The 18,411-nt window shown below is 36.0% G+C and overlaps 1 protein-coding gene across 2 annotated transcripts in view; it reads left to right on the forward strand.

The window, feature by feature from the left end:
* Positions 1 to 18,411, forward strand: part of ANTXR2 (ANTXR cell adhesion molecule 2) — a 157,445-nt gene that overhangs the window by 84,471 nt on the left and 54,563 nt on the right. For both annotated transcript variants that reach the window (XM_030916282.1, XM_010354122.2), the window contains exons 13-16: positions 2,899 to 2,943; positions 3,795 to 3,887; positions 9,619 to 9,786; positions 10,092 to 10,172. In XM_030916282.1, the coding sequence (XP_030772142.1) occupies positions 2,899 to 2,943; positions 3,795 to 3,887; positions 9,619 to 9,786; positions 10,092 to 10,172 (387 nt within the window). The remainder of the gene's footprint in view (positions 1 to 2,898; positions 2,944 to 3,794; positions 3,888 to 9,618; positions 9,787 to 10,091; positions 10,173 to 18,411) is intronic.

The following is an 18,411-nucleotide window of genomic DNA, read 5'->3' on the forward strand; positions in this document are numbered from 1 at the left end:
ATATAGACTTGATTATATAGTTGCTTTATAGTGCCAATGTGATATGTACATAAGTGTGTTTTTGTGGTGGCAGGTCTTACATTTCCATGTTTAGTGCTCCTTTTAGGACCTCTTATAAACATATTTGATAGTAATGGATTCCCTTAGAATTTTCTTGTTTGAAAAGGATTATATTTCCCCTTCACTTGGGAAGCTTGGTTTGGTTGGATTTGAAATTCTTGGTTGAAGTTTCTTTTCTTTCAAGTTGCTGAATATAGGCCCCCAATCTCTTTTGATTTGTAAACTTTCTGCTGAGAGGTTCACTGTTGGCCTGATGGGATTCCCTTTGTACTTAACCTGGCTCTTCTCTGTAACTGCCTTTAACATTTCTTTCCTTTGTGTTGAACCTGGAGGATCTGATGACTAGATATCTTATCTTTCCCAGTATATTTTAAAGAGTCTCTAAAATTCCTGAATATGCATGCCTACCTGTGTAGTGAGGTTGGGAAAATTTGTGTGGACAATATCTTCAAATATATTTTCCAAGTTGCTTGTTCTCTGTCTCTTTCAGAAATGCCAGTGAGTCATAGGTTTGATCTCATCACATAATCCCGTATTTCCTGGAGGTTTGTTTTTTCATTTTAAAAAATTCTTAATTTTTTTTTCTGGCTGCATTGATTCAAAGGAGCAGTCTTTGAGTTTTGAGATTCTTTCCCAGCTTGGTCTATTTTGTTATTAATGCTTCTAATTGCGTTATAAAAGTCCTATAGCAAATTTTTGATTTTCAGAAGTTCAATTTTTTTTTCATAAAATGACTATGTCATTTTCCAGCTCTTGGATAATTTTATTAGTTTCCTTGGATTGGGTTTCAGTCTTCTTCTGTATCTCACTGGGCTTCCTTGCCATCCAGATTCTGATTCTGTATCTGTCATTTCAGACATTTCAATCTGGTTAAGAACCATTTCTGGGAAGTTATTGAGGTAGTATGTGGAGGTAAGAAGACACTCTGGCTTTTAGAGTTGCCAGAATTCTTGTGCTGATTCTTTCTCATCTGTGTTCGCTGATTTTGCTTTACTTTTTGAAATTGCTGTCCTTTGGATGAAGCTATTTGCTTTTATATTCTTTGATGTTTTGAGGGTTTGAAGGCAGTATAAGTTGTATTTAGTTGATTGACTTCATTTCTGGATGCTTTCAGGAGCCAAGGCTCAGCTTAGCACTCCTGAGCTTCATGCCAATGCCTGGGGGACTGGGACTGGGCATGTGGCTTTGTTCTTTGACCTCTCGAGGTCAAGCACTTTCTGCACTGGAAGGGCTGAGTTGTTCCCAGACTGCTGACAAAACACTCTGATGGGGGCTGTTGGCAAAAGTGCTCCAGTGGTGGGGGCAGGGTACCACAGGAGAATGCCTTGAAGGAGGAGGTCACCAGAGAGTGGACACTAGTGGGGTGATGGTGTGAGGTGCAGACAAGTGAGAACCAACAGGGCAGCGGGGAACCACTGGTGTGTGTGCAGCGGTGGAACATTATTGTCAATCTTACTTCATCTGTGTCTGTATCCAATTCCCAACGCCCAAATTATTTTGATGAAAATATCAAAATCATATCATTTCACCTGGAAATATTTGTACATACCTTTAAAAGACAAGCAGTCTTTAAATATATATCCATGATCATAGTAACATGCTACACATTAAAAATAATCCTTTGATGAGGAAAAAATGGAACCACATTTTCAAAGTTGCTATTGTTTTAAACCTTTGAAAATTTAACAGCATAGTTGAAACATTTGATATCAGATGACATCAAGCTGGAACATTTTCAGTTTTGCCTCTTAGTATAGAGACTTTGATGTGTACCTGAAGTGGCTGAAGACATTGACACTTGGTCAAAGATTTTTCCATCATGATGGTGTGAATATCCAGATAGCCCAATACCAGTAAAGGTCATTTCAACTTAAGCCTTAGGTTCCATTCTATTCACGAGAAGAATTAACTGTATTGGGGGCTGAGGCAGGTGGATCACCTGAGGTCAGGAATTTGAGACCAGCCTGGCCAACATGGTGAAACCCCGTCTTTACCAAAAATACAAAAAAATTAGCCAGACTTGATGGTGGGTGCCTGTAATCCCAGCTACTCCAGATGCTGAGACAGGAGAATCACTTGAACCCGGGAGGTGGAGGTTGCAGTGAGCTGAGGTCACACCATTGCACTCCAGCCTGGGCAACAAGAGTGAAACTCCGTCTCAAAAAAAAAAAAAAAAAAAAAAAAAAAAAAAAAAAAAAAAAAGAATTAACTATAAAAGATTTCATGAGTAACGCATCACAGGAAAGGAATCTTGGCTAAGAAGTTGATGTGTTACAAGTAGCTTCAAGCAACAGTTTGTATCCTTACAGGCTGTTAGGAGACTCTCAGTTGGCGTCTCATTGTGGTCAGGTGCCAGTTTGGCTGGAGTCATCTGGAAGCTCGGTGTGCCTGGGTGTCCAAGATGGACTTTTCTCTTATATGTACCATATCTCCTCTCGAATGGCTGAAATAGCTGGGGATCAGCTGGTGTCTCCCTGTCACCACCCAGCCTAGATTAGTTTGGGTTTCCTCACAGCTTGATGGTCTTGGGTTAGATTTCTGACCTGACAGCAGTGTTCCTCAACAGTGAGTGTTCCATGGATGTCAGGGAAACTTAAGTTGTTTTGACCTGGCCTCAGAAGTCACATAATACGTTTTCTACCTTTTTCTGTTGGCCGAAAGCTAGTTATAGGCAATCCAAGATTCAAAGAGAGGGGCATAAATATTGGGGTGGCAAGGTTCATTGGGGGACTTCTTTGCACCTACCACAGTATTTTATGAATCTGATTGTTTTTACACATTTCATTTACTATTTCCCCCCATGCCATAGAAATTTTTATATTTGATTTTTTTTGACAGGTTATCAAGGATCCTCCACCACCACCACCCCCTGCACCAAAAGAGGTAAGTGAGTGCCTAAAAAACTGATATGGCTGTTTGTTTTTTCCCATATGCAGATACGTTATCCAAATTCAATTAATTTTGTCTGTTAGATAACTATGATACCTATGTACTGACTTTTTAATTTATAAAAATCAGTGGTTATTTTTCATCCTCTTATGATTTATTTCATATGCTAGAGGAATGGGACCTTCATACATTGCTAGATATAAACTGACCATTGGAATCAATAGTACATAAAGATTTAATATACTTTTTATACTACTATATCAATAGTTCTGATGTCACTTAGGTTATTTACAAAAAAGATCCAAGCTGACAGTTGAAAGATCCTATTACTTTCTTCAAAATTCTTGGTGCTTTTATATTATTCTGTTAGCCAGAATCATGTTAGGAACATGAAATAAGGAATGTGCTGGTGTTGAATATTTTCAAAAATTCTCAACTGCCTATCTTTTCAGTTTAAATTTCATAGCGTCCAAACCTACACATACATTGATGCTTTAATGACTGTTAAAATGCTGTCCTAATTTTAATATTTTATCTTTCTAAATATGAAGTGGTGAAAGATTTGAAATACCAAATGATTCCCATAGTTAAAGAGCAACTTCTAGTTACCTAGGGATGATGTAAGAGAGATTTTTAACATTTGAGGAGGGAAAGGAGTTCTCATATCCTGTAGAACTCCACTCAAAATTTATGCATGTAAGTGTAAATACATCCACATGTTCTATATATAGTTTTTTTCCATAGTAATGGAATAATTCAGAAAAATATTTAAATATGAGCCAGTTCTGACTAAACAGTATTTTAAGAAATTAATTAAAAACTATTTATAAAACATATTTCCACAGGAGGAAGAAGAACCTTTGCCTACTAAGAAGTGGCCAACTGTGGATGCCTCCTATTATGGTGGTCGAGGGGTTGGAGGAATTAAAAGAATGGAGGTTGGTATCTTAAAAAAAATAGAAGCTGCTAATCTGGGGTATGTATTCCTAGGACTATTAAGCAATGGAAACTGTACTTTTCACAATTCAATATTATAATATCATCTGTTTGTGCTTAACACTGGGTCTTTTCTGGATACATTTTTTTTCTATGGAATCATCCTAGCCACTGCAAAACTGGCCTAGAAGAACTGGCTTCCTTAGTCAAAGGATTGCATTGATAAGACCTCTGAATTCTAAGGGACAAAACAAAACTAGGGTTTTTCTTATTTTGGAAAAAATTACGTCATAGAATGTCAACTTTGAAGAAGCCAGCCACTTCAAGTTGCAACAATGTTCTTCTTTGTAAAGATCCAATAGTAATCTACTATTTGAGAAGAAAATGTTAAAATATTCAATAGCATGGATCTGACCTTATCACAAATACAGAGAAAGCACATTTAATACTTTGTCAGTTGCCACTTATGAACTATTGTAATTGATATTATATATCATTTATAGAATGCATTGAACTTTCGGACTAGCCCAAAGTGTTGATTAACATTGAACTTTAATATTATACCTTAAAAATCAAATAAGGTTTTCTTATCACCATGAACTATTTTTTCAAAGTGATATATTATTTAGTAATAAGCAATTATTAACAGCACTGAGGTCTTAACAGCAGTATAAACAGGCCTGCATCCCATCCCAAGGAGCAATTCAAGGAATTTTTTTCATGAACACATTGACTTTATTATAAAATCCTGGCATTCCTTCCTTATTAGTTATAATTTTCCTTTCCGATTAGAATGTGTTTTATGCATTTTACCATTGTTGCACATGTTTCTTATTGTCATATCTGCTTTGCGCCAGCAAAACTTGATAACCTAATGAACAACCCCACAATTAATGCAGTTTTCTCCTTTTATACACTACAATAAAATTCAGATTCCCGAGGCAAGTTTCCCTTTTCAGAATAAATTTTGCTCTTCTTCAGAAAAAAGCCCAGACATACTGAACATGGTTGCCATTCCCAAAGTGTTTATATAGGTCATCTGACAGTGATTCTTACTTTTCTGGACCACATTAGATCTTGAAACAATGGACATTTTCCCTGAGAGCCTGCCCTTTATTGTTGAAATATGCTCTGAGACAGATACCTCATTGCCAATTATCCATGGTTAAAGGCAATTGCTAGATTCAGTTAAGTTGGTCTTTGGAGAAGTTATTGCATGTGTTTTTGTATGCTAGAAACTGAGAATCGCAAACAATATAAGAGAACATGGCTAGGCAAGTTCTTGTTGTTTAACATGGAAGGTTATTTTCCTTTCTTACTTTTGTTGTGTCATTCTAGACGTGGAAGGGTGGGAAGAAAGTATATAGGATGTTCCCATATGTATAAAACATACACTTTTAAATAAAGCTGTTACAATCAAATATCCAAATATGATCTGTAACAACTTATTTTTAGTTGATTTCACCTCATTCCAAAATGTGTGTGTAAAAAGATCTGTATAACAGGGGAAAAAAAGACTTGATAGGATATACCAAAAATGTGAGTAGGTTTCTCTGGATGGAAAAATTTTCAATCTATGCTATATATTTACTTATTTTTTAAATGTATTTGAGCATGTAGTAGTTCATATTCAGAATAATAAGCTTAATACCATTTTGAAATTCACTCATGTAAAATACTGCATGATAATAAAGTAAGGATATTAGTATGTGAGCCTTAATTGAATAAATACTATTCTTGCTTTAAAAAACTAGGAATATGTCAGATTTTTGTTAGTTCAATATTCCAGTGTTCCAAAGATTGAGGTCTCTTTCTAAAGGAAAGGAAATGTGTGAGTGAGATCCTGAGTGGGTCCTGAGTTAAAAGGAACATTATTGGTTTATATTTATGACAGCCAAGAGCACACACACATCCCTAACTAAGCGATAGTTCAAGTTTCAAGAGTTATTAACTCTTAATATGTGAAATTATGTTGCCCACCCATCCTTTTCAGTTGAACAAAGTCTGTGACCAGAAACCTCAGCCAACTTGTAATAAATCTGGGTCCATTTTAGTTTTGGATAATTCTGACTACCTTGCATGAAGTATTCCATCAATAAGATGGAAATAAGAATGAGAATGAAGAAAAAAATGGAAAAGCAAGTGTGGATGTTACAAAGGGGAAACACAATACAGGTTGAGAGTCCCTTACCTGAAATGACTGGAGCTAAAAGTGTTTTAGATTTTGGATTTTTTTCGGATTTCAGGATATTTGCACATACTTAATGTGATATCTTGGGGAGGGGACCCAAGTTTAAACATGCAAGTTATTTTTGTTTGATATATACCTTATACACATAAGAGGAATATGTTTGACATACTCCTTATATACACATAAGAAGAATATGTGTATAAGGTGTATGTCAAACATAAATGAATTTAAAATATGCAATAAATACACAAACATAATGCACAAGCATAAATGCGTGTTATGCTTATATATTTTGTAAACAAAATATACAAACATAAATTAATTTTAAAATAGCACAATGTTTTAAAACAATTTTGTGCGTGAAACAAAGTGTTGACTGTGACCCAACAGATGAGGTCAGGTGTGGAGTTTTCCTCTTATGCTGCTAAGTGGCACTCCGAGGGTTTCAGGTTTTAGAGCATTTTGAATTTTAGATTTTTGAACTATACGCAACCTGTGTATAAAAATACACAATAACAATTGAACTGAGAATTAAGCATCATCAAACATTTTCAAACATGAATTTATTTAAATGTGGAGAGGGAAAACAGAAAACCACAATGTTTCATTTATCTGCTTATTTGTTAAGAAATCTGGAGTGGATGATGGGGAGTTCTCATTATGTTGCTCTGGCTGGTCTTGAACCCCTGAGCTCAAGCGATTCTCTCGATTCTCTCATGTAGCTGGGGCTACAGGCAGGTGTCGCCGTGCAAACAAAATTTGTTTTAAGAGCATGCTCATTCAAACCTGGAAGGTACTTCTCTCTCTCTCTCTTTTTTTTTTTTTTTTTAAAAAAAAGCTCTTAAACTAGGAAAAGTAAAGGAATTATAGAAATTATGAGCACATGTGAATTACAGAACACATTTTTATAGCTAAGGTTATTTTAAGCCAGTATAGGGATTTTTACCTAGAATATTTTTTCTTCCTTCTTCTTTAAATTAAATATTTAAACACTATGGTAATGGGAATTTTTAGAAAGCTGGAACTGAGATGATATTAATAACAGCTGTTAGCACAACTGATCCACAATACCTAATGACTTCAAATGTGTGTTTCTGCCAATTCAGTGTGAAACTGTTTTTGTTTCTTTTCTCGATTCTGAAATTGCTCCTCAATGATATAACCTCCTAGTCATCCAAATATGCTCTGGAAATTATGGAATTTTATTGCTTATAATGAAAGCCAAGTGGAGTTGGAAGAATTTAGCTATCAAGCTTACACTTATTTTTTTTTCCATAATAAAGCCCGATATATTAATTCTGCCAAGGCTTCCTTTAGCAGTCTATTCTTGTTATTCTTTTGTCCTTTTTAACTGTCTCAATGTGGTCAAACTAAAATATTAAAATTTATGCATACATACACATATACATATATATGTTTATTTAATTGCTTTTAAGAGTTTGAAAACTCAAATAATTTCTGGTTTCAGACTTCGAGTAAGTGAGAATTGTTTGTGGTGGTAATGATGTTAATGATGATTAAATAGCTCCTTCATGAACTAAAACTAATGAATTTATTTAATGAATCTTCTTTAGACCTCAGCAACTACATTTCTCAAGTACAGTCATTTGATAGTCTAGTACCTAGAAATGCCACGTTGGGTCAGAACTCTAGTTTAACTAGCTTCATATTTTTTTTTTTTTAATCTGAGAATAGTGCCAGTGAAACTAATAGTGCCAGAAAGAAGAATATGATTATCATGACCTTTGCAATATCAACTGTGAAACATAGGCGAGGGAGCTGTCTATGCTAAAGCCTATCATTTCTGAACAGATCTAAAGTGTATCTACCTCTCTTTCTACCCTGAATGACTTCTCTAAGTTAGGACATTTGTGTCTTTACTTAATTGTGTATCTTCTTTTTTTCCTTAAAATTGAGCCTGTCCAACTACAAGGATATGTGTCCTGATTTTAGAGTTTTTAATACAATTTAGCTGTATCTAAAGATTTTATAAGTGTTAGTTTATCTAGGTGATGACACTGTGTTTGGAAAGAGAAGGTCATTTCTCCGGAAAGAAAGCCAACTATCTAGCTCTAAAGGTTTAATGGTGTTTAAAACAATTTTAACAACCTCATAAAAAACATTCTAGTATCATTGATCACACTGAAAGATATAGATACATTTTAATGACTCAACAGGGCCCACTTGAAATTGAAAGCCCATTCTAAAATTGTAGTAAAAAAAGGTAAAAACACCTAAGTAAGCCTTATCAAAAAGACTGAATAGTTCTTTCCGTGGATAGTAATCTTCTCTATCCCTGCCCACTAATTCAGATCATTAAAATGCTTTAGGAAGTCTTAGGATTTTTTTTCTTTTTAGAAATCACTTAACTCTGGTGTGTCATAGTGTGCCCTGGGTAGGTCTTAGTATAGGTTTTCAGAGCTTCATTTCTCTGACCTTGCCCATCTTTGGTGATGTCCTTGGTTTTTGTAGGACTTTCCACTACTCCTGGTTGGACAAGCTCTTCTCCAGGGACTGCATCCTATTTACATACCCAGTTTGATTCAAATTTAGCTCTTAATTTCTCCCTATTGAAAAGTAAAGCAATCATTTGATCGTATGGTTTTTCAATGTCAAGATTTTTCAGAGGAGGAAATTTGCTATAATTTGTGGAATTCTCTACTGTTCCTGAACTTTTCTTTTCAAAGCAGTCTTTTCAGATTTGTCCTTCTCAATGAAAAAATCATATGCCACATAACCATACTCGGATGAGCTTGGGAACTAAAGGCTGAATACTACATTACAAAATAGAACTAAAAAGTAAAGAAAACTCATATATAATTATTTTACTTTCAAAAACTAAATGTTCAGATCATACTTTTTGCCTTAAACAAATGTGATGAAAAATTTGGCAGAAGCAACTCTTTTGTATAAAATAAATTTGTAAAATTCAAACCCATTTGAAACTTATTAACCCATTTCAATTCATGTTCAAATCCCTGCCCCGTCACTTACTAGCTGTTTGGCTTTGGGCACATCACTTAACCTCCTTGTGCCTCATCTGGAAAGAATAAAATGTAGTCTCTATTCACTGCATTTTTGTATGGATTAAATGCAGACTGACACATAGTAATCACTCAGTAAATGCTAACTATCATCATTTTCATGTATTTCTTCCAGTGTCATCACTACATATGGGTATGTGTTTAGCTAGCAGGGGAGAAAAACCAAATTAGAGAACAGGATTACACACTGTCATGCATTTCATATGTAAACCACAAATGGACTCTTTATTTAAAACTATGGAAAAATGGTTGCTTCAAATTTAGTTGGCTTCAGATTTTTACAAAGGGTCTTTTTGTCTTTTTGAATCTTAGTATTAAATACAGTAAGGAGTGGTGAGAAACCTATTCAGCCTCAGAAAAGGGGAAATTAGGAATTAGGATACCTGCTCATCTTCTTTTTTACTCTGAGATGTGAACTAAAGGACCATAGGCTCAATAAGAACCTGTTCCTCTAGGATACTTTATGTCTTATAACAGTACTCTCCTTTTGTTTTGTAGGTTCGTTGGGGTGATAAAGGATCTACTGAGGAAGGTGCAAGGCTAGAGAAAGCCAAAAATGCTGTGGTGAAGATTCCTGAAGAAACAGAGGAACCCATCAGGCCTAGACCACCGCGACCCAAACCCACACACCAGCCTCCTCAGACAAAATGGTACACGCCAATTAAGGTACGTGTCCAAATTTTGTGTAATTTAACTCAAAACTTCTGGAGACATTGAAACGTTTTTAGTACCACGTCTCGCCAACTACTTGAAAGAGGGTAGATCAAATTGCAGACATTCATTGTACACTCTTAGCAGCTGAATACTTTCTTGGCAATAAGAACCTCCAGGTTTTTATTACTTACTAGTTTACCTTATGAAAGAAATGAGGGTAAAGAAGATTTTATTTTCGTCGTTTTACATCTTCATGTATTCAGTACATAGAGATTGAGTACAGTCTCTGGGAATTCACAAGTCTCATTTTCCCTCAGGGTCGTCTTGATGCTCTCTGGGCTTTGCTGAGGCGGCAGTATGACCGGGTTTCTTTGATGCGACCTCAGGAAGGAGATGAGGTTTGTATATGGGAATGTATTGAGAAAGAGCTAACTGCTTGGGTCAGTATAATGAAGGCAGGGAAATAGTAATAAAAAATGATTTTAAAGCCCTATTGAACTTGAGGAAGGAAATCCTGTCAAGTGTAGATTTCTATTACATAGAGTTTTCTATAAAGTACCTGTTGTTAGAATGCATCTTCAAACTACATTTTTATACCATTCCTTTTTCAAGTAATTCTTTACAATACTGGTCATTTGTACACATACTTTAATAAGCACAATCATTGCATCAGCCCTTGACTTTGAAGACATAATGTTCCAACAGACTGGAATTTAGTAGCTGAAGTCCTTCTCTAGCATTTAGTAGCATTTAGTAGCAATAAGGCCTAGGGCAAAGGCCTCAGAATCTGTTTTATAGGTATAAGTATGTTCCCTGCCTTCAACAGTTGATGTAATCGAATTTCTTGACTATTATGTAAAAGTGGCTTTAAAGTTATAAAGCATTATAAAAATCTGTGATAGTGATAAACATACACACACATACACACATATGTATATGTATATATTTTTCCCCATCAGGGAAGTCTGTCTGAAGCTATATTTTTGTTTGGAAATGTGGCTACAATTCCTCTAGTTCTGTAATTTCTGTAATATACTAGTACTATTTTCCACTGTATTGATGTAACAAAAATTGATTAAAACCTTTTCATGTGTAACAATGGATAGGTTTTGTTCAGAGACAGTACAGTTCATAACAGTAGTGATGCAGGGCAGGTGAGCCCCAAAATTGAAGCTCAGCCTGGGAGAGTTCTTAACTTCACCTAAGAAGGAATCTGATGCAGGGCAAGAGGGTTCCCAAATTGGAGCTTAGCCCCGGAAGTTTCCTGGCTTCATCCAGAAAAGAATTCAAGGATGAGCCAGAGGTGTTGGCAACTTTTGTTGAAGCGACAGTGCATAGCAGCAGCGGAGGTACTACTCCTTGCAGAGCAGGGCTACCCTATAGGCAGTGTGCCCAGAGGAGCAGCTCAGAAGCAGTTCTGTAGTCATATTGATATCCACTTTTAATTATATGATAATTAAGGGGTGGATCATGCAGACATTTCTAGAAAAGGTGTGACAACTTCTGGGTCATTGGGTCGTTGTCATGGAAAGTGGTGGTAACTTCTGGGTGTTGCCATGGCAATGGCAAACTGACATGGCACCCTTGTCAGTGTGTCTTATGGGAAAGTGTTTTCGCCCTGTCCCTGTTTTAGTTAATCATCAGTTAGGTCTGGTGTCCAAGCCTCACCTCCAGAATCCAGTGCTGCCTCCTACCTCAGTAGAATTGTTTCATTGTGTGTCAACATGATCATTCCTCTGTTTTAACAAGGGAATAAACTTCATGAGCTTCAGCTTGAGAGGATTTTTTAAAAATCCAATTTGAGAAAATTTATTCCTGGAATTTTCCCAACAGATCATCCTTTACTGTTTGCTAAGACTGTAAGTAGAGAGAACTAGTTGGTTTATGAAGCATCCTCTTTCATTATCCAATCACAGTGGTTCTTCATAAAAAGTTTTCGCATAATGACATTTGTATCTTTTAAAATTCATCTGTGATCCAGAGTTCTGTTCTGGAACAACATGTACTAACTCTTCTTCCTCTTCTACATGCTACACTTTAACTTCACGTATTTTAAAATTGTTTTCTTGCATCATCTTAGTTTTTATTCCCCAGGTTAGACACTAGTTTATTTGTTCAATAATTTTCACCTTATTAAGTGCTGGGTATTGAGCTAACATTGAATGTATACTAGCCAACAAAAACAGACAGTGGTCTCAGCTCTCTTGCTAATACTTTATATTTTCTTTTAACTGTCATGATTGCAACTTAGTTTATAGTCTTTCATTATTCCCATTAATTTTGATTCAATTCAATAATTTTTGGATTATAAATATGTACAAGCAATGACATCAGGTGGTATCGAAGAGTAGAAACAAACAGCAGCCTCTGCCCTTAAGAAACCTAAACTTTGTTTGGGAAACAAGACATGTGCAAAAATAAGATTTATTCTGGAATGTGTTCTGGGTACTCTTGAGTGAATAGAAAAATAAAAACTAGCTCTCCCTAAGGAGAGATTAGGGAAAGCTTCTTCAAAAATATAGGTGCTCTGCCTTTGAATATAGATAGGAAATAGCTAGAATGAACATTTCCTTAGATGTGGCATCATGAGCAAAGTCACTGAGGCAGTGATTCGTGGTTTGCTAGATAATCTGGGATTCAGAAGTGAAAACCAGAAGGTTCACTGGGAATAGAAAAGAAGAAATATGTGAGTTTCGATAAATTGGTATGTTTAGTTTTTAAAATGATGCATTATAGTCATTCATTCAACAAATATTTACGTAGTGCCTAACATATATCAGGTACTCTGTTAGATACCAAATGGATTTAACATTCTTCTTAAATTATAATGCTGTAATGTTTCAAATGTTGCTCCAGCAGGTTCAGTTATTTATTTTTTCATGTTTGAAGAATAATGCTTCCCTTTCCATTATTTTGACCAAGATTTTCTTCCTTTTTCTTTTCTTTTCTTTTTTCAATCGATATGGTCACACTTTTGTCTAAGATAAGTCCAAAGCCTTTTTTCTAACTCTTGAGGTCATATTATTTCAAAATTCAGGATTTTTCTGATTTTAGGAATATGATATAGTCTATGTATCAAATATTATGTAAAGCATCATTCCCTAATCATATTATTCAGACATTTTGCTATTATATTTTAATATATATGAATTATAAAATTCATTGCTTCCAGATGAATTTTGGTGGCAAAAGTAGGATAAAACTTTCAGCTTTGAAAGATTCTGAACCTCAGAGGTTCAGAATACAGTTGACGTTTATTATGTGAGGTTAACTAAAACCCCACTTTTTCTACTCTACATCTATGCTATTTATGCCTTTTGAAAAATTTGTTTTTACTTAAGTGCAGGACTTCAGGCTTAGTAAACATCAGTTGTTGATTCAATTAATTGATTTGTTTTTTTATCAGATACATATTATGATTCTATGTGTGCCTGATGCAGTCTGAGTTAATCTTTTATCGTCATACCTATTCTTTTTAGCTTTAGTGCTTCTGATGTTTTCTTACCTGCAAATTTTTATTTCAAGCCAATGTTGAAACCTCAGTGTGGCATCCCATGAGAGCCCTTCCTCACAGATGGATGCTGCACAGTTAAGTGACATTACTATGTTAAAGCTAGGAACCTACCCAACAGTACAAATTCAGTTTACTACATGATTTACAAGGATATTTAATAAATTTTGTTAAATTCCTTGCTGAATTTAAGGTATAAGTATATCTGTCTATTCACCCATCCAACCAAACCCAACCACACATTCTTCACTCAAGAAAATCAGGTAAGCTTGGCATGATTTGCTGTTTTGCCTTTATGTTTCTTGCTAGTTTTTCTTTATAATATTTATTATTTTGTTTTAGACTGAGGTTTTATGTCAAGTCTGTAGTTATCAGCATACGACCTTTACCTTTTAGACAACTTGAGAAATCTTCGCCCCTCCCCAACATTTTTATTCCCCAGCTTTCCATTTTCAACGTTTCACAAAAAATTATTAAGCATATCTGAATGTGTCCAGGTGTGGTGGCTCACACCTGTAATCCCAGCACTTTGGGAGGCCAAGACAGGTGAATCACTTGAGGCCAGGAGTTGGAGACTAGCCTGGCCAACATGGTGAAACCTTGTCTCTACCAAAATATATAAAAATTAGCCAGGCGTGGTGGGGCACACCTGTAGTCCCAGCTACTCAGGAGGCTGAGGTAGAAGAATCACTTGAACCCAGGAGGTGAAGGTTGCAATAGTGAGCTGAGATCGCACCATTGCACTCCAGCCTGGGCAACAGAGGGACACCCTGTCTCAAAAAAAAAAAAAAAAAAAAAAAAAAAAAATCTGAATTTATGTCAACTCCACATCATCAACCAGGTCTTCTTTATTTCATAAAATTGACTCCCATTTAAATTCCCTATCCCACACACATATAAACCTTAACCTACATCTTTCCAGAGATTAGATCATAAAAATACACAGCAAGAATTATTCCACTACTTTAGTGAAATAGCTTTCTGTACATTATTAGGATAATTGAAGGGCCCAATATTTTTTAAGTTTACAGTATGTATTAAGAAACCATACTGTTTTGATTTCACTGTCTCTAAAATGCTATCATACCTCCCTTCCTCCCCACCTCCCTTCTTTCCTTCCTTCCTTCCTTCCTTCTTTTTTCTCTGTTTCTTCTTAAATACATTTATTTCCACTATGCTTTCACTTTGTTTTGACAATTTCTTATACTAGTTTATACATTTTTATATGTTAATTTTCCGCTGGCTTCTTGTGAACAAATGAAGCCTTCAGTTGCCCTATTCTTATAATCACCAGCACAGTAAATATCTTTATTGACAAAGGCAACTGTTTGACTCTGTGATACTTATGCCAAAAAGAATCTGCAGCAATCATAGGGCACTTAATCATGGTAAATATTTCAGTGAATTTTAAGTCTCTAAAATAATGCAAACATAAAAATATTATCCAAAAGGTAATATTTAATTATTTGTTTAAATAAAATTATATTTGCATGGGGCAGTGATGTAATCTGTATTGAGACTCTAATATCCTACAAATTATATTTCTATTTTGTAGAAAGAGCACATAGTATTTCTTAAATTTCAGTTCTTTTTTGCTTTAGAGTATCTTTCATTTGGGAACTTACAGTAATTTACCTATTCAGAAAATAATGACCCAGAGGCAGGAAGAATATCAGGAATTCAGAGTATATTTGGCACAGCTAATTTTGATGCATGACATTAAAATAGGATGATCTGCTTTGGTAATGCTTTATGCATGAGAAGACATCTATAGCTCACCATTACCTTCTACTTACTGTGGTTAGTTGGTAAAAAATTAAAGTTACTAAACCTTATGGTTTTTACCAATTTAGTTTATATAGATGTGGTTTATCTCATGGAATTACAGGGACTAAAGAAAATTAAAATTTAGGGAACTACAATGCCCAAGTGGTAGTATCCTCTACTTCTCTGGCTGTTCTTTGAATAACTGCCTATCCATCTACATTTATATTTGCTTGAAGAAAGGAGAAAATGAATTGACCTCAGAGTAGTGTGTGTATGTGTGTGTGGCTGTGTCTGTCTAAGTCCTAGCATAATCGTTCATTGAATGAGAAAAATTAGTCCTGGAGTTCTTTTGTTAGCTTTAAATAATCACACACACCTACGATTGGGCTCTAAACAAGGGTGAAATCCTATTATTTGCAAACTTATATCCCTAATGTCAATCACAATCTGATTACATGAAAAACATTGAGCTTAGACCAATTCATGAAAGATTTTATATTTTTAAGAGATGTCCATTGCCCTTTGAAAATGTATATCACTTTTATATCAACAAATCTATCTTCTCAACAAATTATCTGATATTAGGAATATTAGGAAATTTGTAAATAACATTGTATCAGCTTGGATTAGATACACTGATTCCTTCTAAAAGAATTGTCTCTGCATAGCAAAAAGTTCACTGGAACAAATGTTATTGTCTGTTAAAGTCAATTCTTTTAAAAATAAACTTTCTTACCAACATATAAATTGGTGAATATATTTTGCAAATAATTTTATTTTCCTGTGTTTTCTGTGCTCATAATGGTTTGTGTGTGTATATATGCATAATATTTACTTTTGATTATGCTTCTTATGAAGTATTTGTACCGGTATACAAGTTCCATGTATGTGATTATAAAGGAATTTGTACACTTTAGAAATCAGGAAGACTAAACAATTTTTTAAGTTAGAAATGAATGTAGCTTGATGTGTATTGTCAAGAAGTAAATGAGAATCCTTTCTCATATCTGATTTTTAAAGGAAGTAAAGTGACTAAAAAAAGGCAAAACAAACTTCATGCCACTTGAGAGACAATAAAACAGTGGTTTTCAGGTTGTGGCTAATGGTTCTAAGTAACACTACCTCTGCCTAGTCAACAGCATGTTTTCTACCTAGGAAAACAATCTTGTCATTTATTTATAATTGTTTACTGCAGATTCTGCCTCTTGAGACTCAGGTTTAGTTGTATAAACAAATCAGCGTTCCTAGAATTCAACCCAGAATCACGCACATTTACTATGTAAGCCCCGTCACGGTGAATTTCTAGCCAAATGCGCCCCTTTTATGGCTGGGAGGTCGCACCGGGCTAGTTTGCGGAAGAATTCACTGCTGAATTGAAGTCCTTGATCAAGTAATTGAAGTTCAGGCATAAAGTATCAAAGCGGGCGAGCAGTCTCCCGCTCGGGCCCTCTCTCGCGCTCTCTTCCGCGCGTCAGCTCCCGCTGAGGTGGCGGGGTCCGTGGGCCGCACGCCGGGCCCGGGCTTTGATTGCGGCGGGAAGTCCTCCGAGTCATGAATGTTTCAGCGCGGCGCGCGAGGTGAGGGCCGCGCGTCCAGGTGTAAGCTAGCAGGTTGTCGCTGACATCTGTTTGCAGCGGCGGCAGCGGCCTCCCCAGCCCGCAGCGAGCAGCCGGACTGTCAGCGGAGGTAGTTGAGAGCGGCAGAACGGTTTTGGTCTCAACTCGCTGCCTGGAGGACTGAAACACCAAAGGTAGGAATGGGGGTGGACACAGCTGCGCTCCTAAACTTGCCTTAGGCACAAATAAGAGATCTAATATAGTTTGACTCCGTTGCGGTGGGGAGACGAGGACAGAAAACCACTTCAGAGACAACTTAACGCTGCAACATCTGCCGCCAAGTTTCCAGGGAGTGACAGGGGACAGCAGGTACAGATCGAAGTCTCCACATAAACAACCTGCATTAAGCCGTGGACTCTTTTGAAGGGCCTCCATCAAACATGCCGGAGTCCGCAGCAGGAGTTTGTTTGGTTTTCAAAGCAGTGTTTTGTTTTTCGCAGTAACAAGGTAATTTATAAATGATGCATTACCATGCGTTCTCCTTTTTGATTTGAAAAGAGAGAGTTAGAGAAGCAGAAAGGCAAAGAAAGAAGAAAGCGCAGCGCTAGTTTTGGAGTAGTTCCACAAACCAATTAAATCTCCAAGGAGCTTCTTGGCTGTAATCGAGGTTATGTTAACCTTCAGAAGGCAGTCCCTCCTTCACCAGCAAGCAGACATAAAAGTGTGTATACAGCAGTTGAAGAATCCTAGTAACACTCGTCAAGTACATCCACCATTTGTTTTTAAACTTGTAAGGTTTCTTTTTACACGGAGATGAAATTGAATTAGACTTTTTGCAGATGGATGTAATTTTTTAGTAAAACAAAATTTACAAAATTATATTGACTTTAATTGATTCCTGTTCATAAAGACTTCTTTCCTATAGTTGCATATAAAAAAATAAAATGTTAAGTCAGAAGTAAGCAAACATTTTCTTTTTGGGCGATTCTCCTCCTCTACTACCTACATTCAGCCAGATACCAAATGTTCGAGAATTTGTTGACTTTTCAATGGAAATACTACAAAAACTCCTTAATTTTGCACACGTAAATATGGCATAATGGAATTAGTTAAAATATTAGCCTGATACGAAAGAGATGCTGGGAATGGTAAGACAATAAAGATTCTATAGTAACGTAAACTATTATCATTTGTATAATTTAGGCTCCCTTTCTTGAGAAAAAGGAGAGCTGCTGACTCAAAAGTATCCTTTGGAGAGGGAAGTAGCCAGGGAGCAATGGCCTCAGGGCAGATGGTAGTATGTGGCAAAGTTTTTATGTCTTGTTGAAATAAGCAGCATAAATATTTTTCAGTATATTGAGAGGACTTTTGTCAGTTATGCAGATAATTTCATTTTTTTGAAGTGATTGATGGCGGTTGCTTTCTCAAGAATATTCAGTCTGTCAGAACACTGTCTCAATCCTCCAATTTTTTAAGTCTACAGCAAAACCCACAAAAATATCAGAGAAGATAGGTTGCACAGGTCACTTAAAAGGAACCAGAGAAGACTGATAACCTCAAAGGCAAAGGCTTTGGGTTCTACCTCTTGTTTACATCTCTAGTTAGACTTACGTTCGTGCCTTTCAGTTCTGCTTCTGAATTTTCAGGCTCACACTAGCCTTGCCCTTTTTAATGGTAGCTTCTTAAGTGATTCCAACCTTCTCAAGGATGGCTCTGTACTCCATTATGTTTACAAATCACCCAGTGCTTAGCACTCTTAAACCACGTCATCTTCAAGTAGAATAAGCATCTGGATAGTAGGGA

Source organism: Rhinopithecus roxellana, chromosome 2 (genome assembly GCF_007565055.1).
Source record: "Rhinopithecus roxellana isolate Shanxi Qingling chromosome 2, ASM756505v1, whole genome shotgun sequence".
NCBI classification, from domain to species: domain Eukaryota; kingdom Metazoa; phylum Chordata; class Mammalia; order Primates; family Cercopithecidae; genus Rhinopithecus; species Rhinopithecus roxellana.